The sequence below is a fragment of the Alligator mississippiensis genome, chromosome 1 (assembly GCF_030867095.1).
Source record: "Alligator mississippiensis isolate rAllMis1 chromosome 1, rAllMis1, whole genome shotgun sequence".
Classification (NCBI taxonomy): Eukaryota; Metazoa; Chordata; order Crocodylia; family Alligatoridae; genus Alligator; species Alligator mississippiensis.
The window spans coordinates 478,682,595-478,692,565 of record NC_081824.1 but is presented as its reverse complement, the minus strand read 5'-3'; the positions used below and the strand labels follow the sequence as shown (position 1 = coordinate 478,692,565).

The 9,971-nt window shown below is 61.3% G+C and overlaps 1 protein-coding gene across 1 annotated transcript; it reads left to right on the top strand.

The window, feature by feature from the left end:
* Nucleotides 1–1,102: 1,102 nt before the first annotated feature.
* On the top strand, nucleotides 1,103–4,807 carry TPBGL (trophoblast glycoprotein like). Its single transcript, XM_059724724.1, has one exon. It carries the CDS (start codon nucleotides 1,103–1,105, stop codon nucleotides 2,135–2,137), a length of 1,035 nt encoding a protein of 344 aa, XP_059580707.1. The 3' UTR covers nucleotides 2,138–4,807.
* The last annotated feature ends 5,164 nt before the right edge of the window (nucleotides 4,808–9,971 follow it).

Here is a 9,971-nt window from a genome sequence, read left to right as displayed (position 1 = left end):
GACTTGCGGCCACCACGTGCCCGGTTCACCCAGGGACCCGGCACGGCCTTGGAGTAAAGGGACATCCGTGTCTCTGGGACCTAGGGACCGGGCATGGCCTCGGAGGAAAGTGGTATCCGTGTCTCTGGGACCTAGGGACCAGGCATGGCCTTGGAGTAAAGGGACATCCGTGTCTCTGGGACCAAGGGACCGTGCACAGCCTTGGAGGAAAGGGGCATCCGTCCCTCTGGGAGTGAGGGACCGGCTACAGCCTTGAAGGAAAAGGGACATCCATGGCTCTGGGCACAGCCTCTGCCTCGGAGCTCCAGGTGGGCTCCTGGTTGCCGCTGTGTCGGTCGCAGGCCACGGGGTCCTTGAGCCCACGCGACACCTTTTATTACCCCGCCGAGCAGTTTTTTTGGCTGCCTTTAAGTTCATCACGGGGGCACAGAAGGGAATTGGTGAGTATTTACTCACCAAGGCGCCCCCGGGGGTTACAAGAAACAATGGCCACAAGCTAGCAGAGAGCAGATTTAGACTGGACATTAGGAAGAACTTCTTCACAGTTCGAGTGGCCAAGGTCTGGAACGGGCTCCCAAGGGAGGTGGTGCTCTCCCCTGCCATGGGGGTCTTCAAGGGGAGGTTGGATAGGCATCTAGCTGGGGTCATCTAGACCCAGCACTCTTTCCTGCCTATGCAGGGGGTCGGACTCGATGATCTATTGAGGTCCCTTCCGACCCTAACATCTATGAATCTATGAGCACGAGGTGGTGGCGAGCTTTCGGGCGCAGTCCAGGCCCGCGCTCTCCGAGACAGCAAGCCAGAGAGGAGCAGGGAGGGGCCCGGATCCGACCCAAGGGCAGCTCTCCTCTTGCGCAAAACGCTGTTTTCCATCTCGGTCTAATCAGCGATCCGAGCAGCGCCCTGCAGGAGCGCCGGGAGCGGGGAAGCTGGCCGGGGAGGCACTGCGGGGGGGTGGGGGAGGCAGGGCTGTTTGACAGCACAGAGGAGGGGGGAGCCCCAGCGGCAGGAGGGGCTCCCCCCGCTCCTTGCCCCGGCCCTCCCGCTCCGCCCCTGCTCGCGGCAGGCAGGCAGGCGGGGCGGCGCTGCCCAGTGCCGGAGCATGGCCGGCCCGCGGGTGCTGGTGCTAGCGCTGGCGCTGGCGCTGGGGCCGGGGCCGGGGCCGGCGCGGGGCTGCCCGCCGCCCTGCTACTGCTTCGCCACGCCGGAGCTGGCGCAGTGCCACTACACGCGGCTGCAGCAGCCGCCCGCCGGGCTGCCCCGCGCCGTGCACAACCTGACCGTGCTGGGCGCCCGCCTGCCCGCCCTGCGCCCCGGCGCCTTCGCCGGCAACGCCAGCGCCGCGCTGCGCGACCTGCAGCTGCGCGCCGACGGCATCGAGCGCATCGAGGACGGCGCCTTCGCCGGGCTGCCCGCGCTGCGCGCCCTCGACCTCAGCCGCAACCCGCTGCGCGCCCTGGCGCCCGGCGCCTTCGCGGGGCTGCCGCGCCTGCGGGCGCTGCGCCTCAACCAGGCGCTGCCCCTCCTGCCCGCCGAGCAGCTGGGCGCCGCGCTGCGCAACCTCAGCGGCCTGCGCCGGCTGGAAATCGCGGGCAACGCGCTGCGCGCCCTGCCCGCCGCCGCCCTGCCCGCCGGCCTCGAGGAGCTGGACGCGCGCAACAACTCGCTGGCGGCGCTGGGCGAGGAGGAGCTGGCCCGCCTGCGGGAGCCCGGCCTGGCCCGCCTGCGCCTGCTGCTCGCCCGCAACCCGCTGCGCTGCGACTGCGCGCTCCGGCCGCTGCTGGCCTGGGCGCGCAACGCCAGCGCCCGCCTGCCCGACGCCGGCTCCTGGCGCTGCGCGGAGCCGCCCGCGCTCGCCGGGGCCCCCGCGCTGCGCCTCCGCGCCCCGCAGCTCGGCTGCGCCGGCCCCGCCGAGCCGCCCGAGCTCGAGACCGCCTCCTACGTCTTCTTCGGCATCGTGCTGGCGCTCATCGGCCTCGTCTTCCTCATGGTGCTCTACCTCAACCGCCGCGGCATCAAGCGCTGGCTGCGCAACCTGCGCGAGGCGTGCCGCGACCAGATGGAGGGCTACCACTACCGCTACGAGCAGGACGCCGAGCCCCGCCGCGCCTCGCCCGCCACCGCCGCCGGGTCCTGAGCCGCCCCCCGCCCCGGAGCCCTGCTGCCCCCTGCTAGACCTCCCCTTCTGGCCCCTGAGCCGCCCCCCGGGCTTCCCTGCCCGGCCTCTGAGCCCCTGCTGCCTGCCTGCCGGGCTTCCCTCCCGGCCCCTGCTACCCACCCGGCTCCCCCTCCTGAGCCCCTGCTACCCACCCAGCTCCCCCTCCTGAGCCCCCGCTACCCACCTGGCTCCCCCTCCTGAGCCCCTGCTACCCACCTGGCTCCCCCTCCTGAGCCCCTGCTACCCACCTGGCTCCCCCTCCTGAGCCCCTGCTACCCACCTGGCTCCCCCTCCTGAGCCCCTGCTACCCACCTGGCTCCCCCTCCTGAGCCCCTGCTACCCACCCGGCTCCCCCTCCTGAGCCCCTGCTACCCACCCGGCTCCCCCTCCTGAGCCCCTGCTACCCACCTGGCTCCCCCTCCTGAGCCCCTCCTACCCACCTGGCTTCCCCTCCTGAGCCCCCGCTACCCACCCGGCTTCCCTTCCTGAGCCCCTGCTACCCACCCAGCTCCCCCTCCTGAGCCCCCGCTACCCACCCAGCTCCCCCTCCTGAGCCCCCGCTACCCACCCAGCTCCCCCTCCTGAGCCCCCGCTACCCACCCAGCTCCCCCTCCTGAGCCCCCGCTACCCACCCAGCTCCCCCTCCTGAGCCCCCGCTACCCACCCAGCTCCCCCTCCTGAGCCCCCGCTACCCACCCAGCTCCCCCTCCTGAGCCCCCGCTACCCACCTGGCTTCCCCTCCCAGCCCCTGGGTCCCTTCCCTGCCCCTGAGCCCCCACTGCCTGCCCAGCTCTCCCTCACTGTCCTCGGGCTTCCCCTCCCTGCCCCTGAGTCCACCCAGCTCCCCCGTGCTGCCCCTCAAGCTTCCCTTCACGGCTCCTAAGCTTGCACTGCCCGCCCGGCTCCCCCATCGCCACCCCGACCCTGCACTGCCTGCCTGGCTCCCCCTCACTGCCCCAAAGCCCGCCAGGCTCCCCCTTCTACCCTCAGACTTCCCCGCGCTGCCCCTGAGCCCACGCTGCCTGCCCGGCTCCCCCTCGCCGCCCCTCAGGGTTTCCCCCACTGCCCGCCCTGCTACCCCCGAGGGATTCTCTGCCCCCTCCAGGCAGCCGAGGAGCAAGCCACGGCTGTGCCCCCCTCAGGGGATTGCTGCCCGCTGCTCTGTGGGGGAAGCCGCCTTCTGTGCCCATCCCTGAGGGACCCCCTTATGCCAAGGCAGGGCATGTCCTGGAAGCTGCCCCTCTCAGCCCCCACAGGAGAGCCCACGGACCTTTTAGTCTGCCCTTGCCCTCCCTCTCTCCTGGGCACGGTTCAGGAATGCCCACACGGCCAGGGCACGCCTTGAAGGACCCCTCCGCCAGCCCCAGCATCTGCACGCACACGACTTGATGGGGGCCGGGGCAGTCCTGTCTGCACCCCCCCTCAAGGAATAAAGCAGAACCCCGCTCCCCCAAGTTTGCTGCACACCCGCACTCATGTGAGGGGTCGTGCGGGCACTTGGCTGCCCCCCTTCCCATCTAGGCAGCCGCCCCACTGAGCAACACGCACACACGCACCCCGGGGCTCTGGGGGCACACAAGTGTACAAGACCCTCCACGCAGAACCCCCCCCAGGCCTCTCTGCTCCTACCCCAGTGACCCAGGTGGGCTCTGACCCTACCAGATGCCCCCAACCACTCACTCCCCTGAAGCAGGATTCACCCCGGGGAGGTCCCAGTGGCCAGGGGGATATGAATGTATAGGGTCCGGCTCGACAGAACACCTCGCCTCCCACCAGAAAGCCCTCCGCTCTTGCAGGGGGTGCATTTACTTCCCCCAGAAAAGAAACCTCTCCCCCATGCCCTCTTAGACCCGCAGCCAAACAGTAGCTCCCTTTCCCCTGCGCAGGGAAGGTCCCCGGGATGTCAGCCCGACACGTGAAGCCTCCTGTGGGCACCGGGGCAGCCCCAAATGCACAGAAGAGCCCCCCACGGACTCCGCTGCACAGGAAGAGAAGAGTTTGTTTTACTTTCTCCTGTGTAACGACTGCTTTCTCCTGCAAACTGCTAGGGAACAACTCGCCCTGACTGCTTGCGGTGCACGGACCAAAGCTGCGTGCTCGCCCGGACACCGCGAGGGTGAGTTTCTGCTCGGCAAGCGGCTGAAAGCAGCGGGCTCAGCGTTGCTAAACTTTCCTCCAGGATTGCATTGGAGCCTAGACTTGACTTTTGCCATGTACAGTTCTCTTTCGTATTCTCTTTCTATTTAACAGCTCCGAAAGCTAACTTGGTTTTCCCTTTCTTTTTTTACGCTCCAAAACACGGAGGAAAAAGACAACAGAAACCCAGAAGAAATTATATCTTTTAATTTATTTATTTTTGGAGCCCCTCTTTATGGTGTCGGGCTCCACCAAACTGTCTTTTCCCAGGCACAAGATAATGCACCTGTACCAGGAAAGTCACTTCTCTGCAGGCTGTATGCATGCCGCTAAAGCACACGGAGGCAGATCCTTTCTGACTGTGAAGTGTAACCTAGCCGAGGCTGCCTCCGAAATCTTCGTAATTCAAAAAACCGACAAAACCCCAAGCCTATCGATCTAGCTCTCTTGCACACGTTTGCTTTAGACCTGTGCCTGTTCCTATAGCCTAGGGCAGATAAATTGAAAGCTGCATCTGCTGCATTGTATATTTTCTATACGGCTTCTTGCAATAATCTCCGAGCGCTCCTCGGGTCGAAGCGGTGTTACCACGAGCGATGTTTGGCAGAGCAAGGCGGTTGGGTGTCGAGCAATCTCTATAAACGGATAGCTCAGCCCCCCTAGAGACACTTCTGCTCTTCTGGTTTGGGGGTGAGGGGGTTTCATGGTTAATCCAGGCTAATTGGGGGACCCTTATTTGCTGTGTGATTTGGGACAGATCATTTAGACTTGATTTTCTAAAACAGACGGCAAGTTTGGGTCCCTTCTTGTCCCCAGTGCCTGGCTTTGACCTGGGCTGAGCGGTGGGGGGGTTGATGGGGCTCGCTTCTTTGGAAGACGAAACGTGGTTTTACCCACGTTAGCACCTTAAAACTTCGGCTTCTGAAATGAATAAGCGCGGCTGAAAATGTTGACCTTAACCTCTGCCACAATTGCACAATAACACCTACAAAACTTTGCAAAAGCCATGCGAGTACCGATAGATTGGAGCCTGCTTCTACTGAAGCTAATGGCAATGCCCTGATTCATTCACCGGGAACGAGGTCGGGCCCTTGATACTGAGCTCCTTTGGTATAAGGTGCCGCTGACCTGCAAAATGTTAGTACTGAGGACCTGATCCTGTGCAGTGCTGGACCCCCCACACCTGTTCAGGTTTCCCCTGGAATCGGACCGGCTCCAGGAAGCCATAAAAGTTTGTGTTGAGCAGCAACCTGGATCAGGAGCTGGCTAACGAGTCCTGGAGCCCTGACTCAAGCAGATCTCCCCCGACTTGAAGTCTGCTGGAGTTAGGAGCGCCGGCCCAGCACGCTGCAAACTCCCCATCCCCCTCGGAGGGCTTTGCGCTCCCCCATCACACAGGCACTTCCAAATTTCCACCCTCTGAACTTGCAGACCACAGCTCAAGGCTCCTATTTTCAAAGCCATGGGCCTCTCCAGCTCAGACGCCGAAGATTTATGCCTTGACAAAGAAAGGTTTAAGAGTTTGTGTAGCCTTTTTAGTCGCATAGGGCATTACCATGGAGCAGCTTCATCACATAGTGCCTGGCCTTTTTGTCATTAGCTTTACAAACATGATGAAGAAATTAAAAGCAAAAACCAAGGTGGGCTGGCTTGCTGGAGCAAGTTAGAAGTACAAGATACCAAGTCTCTGAATAAAAACGTCCTCTTTTCCCCCAAAATAACATTGGAGCAAACTTTTTCCTGCTCGCACAAGTAAAAGGTTTAAGAGGCCTGGCAGCAATCCTCTGATTTCCTTCCCTCCTGCCCCACAGCCTCCCTGCTGCTCCTAGGCTGAGCAAAGCCAGGACTGCTTGCCCGGCTGGCTGGCCAGGCTCTGCAGTCCCGAACACCAGTGCAGCTCCCCTTGGCTTCTTCAGGACCAGGATTCTGGTGTAATGCAGGGTGGGGAGTAAAAAGAGGCAGCAGACGGGCTTTTACATCAGAGCTCTGAATTGGGAACTGGATCCCAGTAAGAAGCCAGCGCCTACTGCACCAGCGAGAGCCCCTGCACTGGGGCTCCTAAGGTGAGGTGTGAGCAGGTGAAGACTGCAGCACACTCCCAAAGGCACATTACAGGTGCCTGGTACTTCACCACGTTTGCAACCAAGGGGTCGGGTTAATGCAGCGTAAGGACCTGATCTTGCAAACCCTTCTGCCCGTGACTGGTTCTGCTGGGTCAAATGGTCTCTCTCATTGCTACGTACAGGGCATCCCTGTCCCCACAGACTGGGATTTCCAAGGGGCAGCCGCTGTGCAGAAAGGCCTTGGACTCATCCTGCCATGGGGGTTGAGGTGAACTGGAGACTCGGAGATAGCCCTGGTTAGCAATGGGTTTGTCCTGTGGGTTGGGAAGCCTTACTGCTCCAGTGACCATCCTTTTGTGAGGAAGGGCCATGGCCCTGTAAAGGTCAGCTGGGCATGCCCCTCCTTTTTGGTCCTCGTGTGGTTTCCTTTCCGGGTTCGTCCCCTCGGATTAGAAAGGTGGGTCGGCATGCCCTGGGCTGCAGTCCCTCGTGCAGGGATGGACAGGAGCATCTTTTCTGGGACGTTGCTGCTATTCCTCTCCTGCTCGGGACTCGATTCCTCTCTCCCTGAAAGCAGCTCTGCTCTCATGGGTGGTGGGACCGGGTTCCCGCACTCCTTCCACTGTAGTTGTGTGGAGCAGGCTGAGTTCGCTTTTAAAAAACAGAGCTCAAATGGCCTGGGCGTTTTTCAGGCCTGGGTGGAATTCAAACCCTTGTTCTGACCCCAGTGGTACCCTGCGAAAGGGCAGACTTGGGCCTGCAGCTTTCTGGGCACAGCTATGGCTTTCAAAAAGTCCCTGAAAGGGAATCCTGCTGAGCCCCGTGCTCTGCTTGCAAAAGAGGGGTGGCAGGGAACAAAAGCAGCTGTTCTGTGAACGGCAGGGTGTGCTCTTTCGGCCGAGGTTTTCATGTGCCCTAAAGAAGCCACCGAGGGAGTTTGCAGCTGCAAACAGCTTTGGGAGGAACCGTGCACATGCACCATGCACCGTTGCGTGTATGGTGACCCCTTGGCTGGTGACAGTCAGCATAGCACCCTCCAAATCAATGCACCTGGAGCAATGTTTAACACCCCTGCTTTTCATTTAACGCAGACTAGACCGGTCCAGATCACAGACTGAAAGCTGTTCCCTCACCTGTGGAGCCTGCAGTGTAAACTGATAAGACTGGGACAGGCCAGACAGCAGCTTGCCCAGGCCATGTGGCGGCTCCAGGACACAGATCCCAGATCCGGACCCTGCTCCCCAGGGTCTCTGAGGATGCTATTGAGGATCTGGACCAAGAAACTTCGGCCATAATGTGCTGGCGAGTTGCTTGCATTTGGCACGTCCTTCCCTTTATGGAAAAGTCTTTTGCGATGGAAACGACCGGTTGCCTCCCACTCTTTTGGGCCATGCTGTACAGACTCAGAGCCCTTCTGCAGCAGCCTGCAGAGCGGCACTGACTCATTTAGGAAAGAGACCCCCTTTTTCTACTGCATCCCCTTTCTCCTTCCCTTCTGACTGCCCCACGGTGACACAGCCCGCGCGACTCGGCTGGGCCGTAAAGGCAGGGTGGCTCAGGGGCGAACGCCGCCTGCTAGCCATAACCTCTGCTGAACACTTGGGAGGAATTTTCCACAAGGGCTTTCACGTGCAGGACATCCCATTTGCAAGCCTTGTGCTTCCTCCCCTCTCCCCGTGTTTGCATTTTGCAGTAAAGCACATGCAACCTTGGTGCTCTGGGGCAATTGGGGATCCCGCTGAGCATGCCGTTTGGTGTAGGCCAACAACGAGCCCATCTAGAAAACCCTTCCCTTCTTGAATGATGTGTAAGTGGCTAGTGCCCATCCAAGTTGAACCCTGGTCTCCAAGGGGCTGCGGTGGGATGCCTCGGGCTCTCTGCGATACCAAGCCAACCCACGGGAGGAGTCAGTGCAGCTCCTGTGGCCTGCAGGACACCTTGGAGAGGCAGCCAGCAAGGACGAGGCACCTGTCAGCCCTCCCCGCAACGAGGCCAGTGTGTGACCTGTCACCCGTACCCCTTTGGGTCCCTCCAGAGCAGACATCCTGCTGATAAGAGCTGGTCCGCATTACTTCCAGCCGGGCGAGGGGTCCCTTGCACAAGCCAACCACAGCATAGCCCTACCCCGAGTGAGTCACCAAGGGGTTGTGCGGGGGCTCACTCTTTTCAAAGGAGGAGTCCTCATCTCCTGACTCCCTTTCTCCCCATTGGTCCAGCCCGTCCACCCACCCAGCACCTTTCCCTGAAGCCAGGTGGCCCATCTGTCCGACACGAGCACAGTGCATCTCTCTGGCTTGGGCCTTGGATTTCACCTTTCCTCCCCTATTGCCCTGACCCCACTCACCCTCTCACTGGGTTCCTGGGACTCCAGCCCTTCTCCAGTCTTCCCTTGCTTTTCAGCTGCTTTTCTTTTGCTTCCACTCATTATCCTACCAGTTTTTCCCCCTCTGCCATTCGGTATATCCAGGGCCTTCTGGCCATTAGTCACCCCTGCGGTCGCTAACCACTGGGCGCAGTCTGGCGAGGGAGAAATGGGGCTGGCAGGGAGACGGCATCAACCCCGGAGCAAAGAAGAGCAGCCGATGGGCTGCTCTGACATATATGCAGCGTTCCCCCCTCCCGGTGCATCCCGCTGCTGGGCCCTGCAGCCGGTCTGGCTCTGCCGCACGCGAGAAACGATGCGCAGGGCTTGGATGGAGCAAACGCTGGGCTGCAGCTGACACCATGTGCAGCAGTCATTAACGTCTGTTTGCACCTCGCCGGCAGGGAGCAGTCCTGCGGCGCGAGGGTACGTCATGCCTGGCTGTTACGGTTCCTGACACCAGAATGGGATGATGCCTCCAGGGCATACAGCTGCAGCCTGAAGCATGAGAGGCTTCGTTGCTCTCAGTTTAGGTCCTGAATTTAGGACTTGTATTCATGTGCAAGCAGGCGCAGCTAGCCCATGCACGGAGGGGCAGTCGGGAGCGGGAAGAGCACCGTACCCCAGGCAAACCTGGCAGAAGGATTAGCAGAGATGAAGGTTGCCTTGACCTCTGCGTGGCACTGCCTCTGCATGGGCCTAGGTTGCAGGGATGGTTCTGCCTTTTTCAGCTACTGTGCCAGGGAGCCAAAACATGTCCTGAAGCCCACCCCCCCAAAATAGTCCATGTGAACTGGGATCATTGGGGTCTACACTACTGCTGCTTCCTCAGGGGTTAGCCTCTCCCCTTCACTCAGGGCAGAAGCAGCAATGGGAGAGCCAGACCTTGCAGATCCCCCCTCCTCTTGCCCTGTGCAGGGCTCCCTGGGGGCACCGGGGGTTGCGCCTGCCGGGGTGAAGAAGCCTGGGAGCGTGCTTCCAGGGGCACACGCGTGCAAAGAGCGCTGGCACGCTTGGATGGAAATGCTTCCCTTGCGGGGCCTGTGACGGGGACACTGCAGCCTTGCGCCTGTGCAGGAGGAAGAAGTGCAGAGAAGCCAACCTGAGACCAACCGGTCTGTCCCGAATACTCAAAGCAGGAACGCGGTTTACCAAATAAGCATTGACCCTGGTAAGGAATCATGTCTTGCCAGGCCCATGGCCTGGGATTTTAAGAGCCAGCTGTGGCCATCCAAGGACCCAGGCTGCCGGT

Bases quoted from the DNA above. Each gene is read 5' to 3' on its own strand.
- TPBGL (XM_059724724.1), top strand. From the start codon at position 1,103: ATGGCCGGCCCGCGGGTGCTGGTGCTAGCGCTGGCGCTGGCGCTGGGG.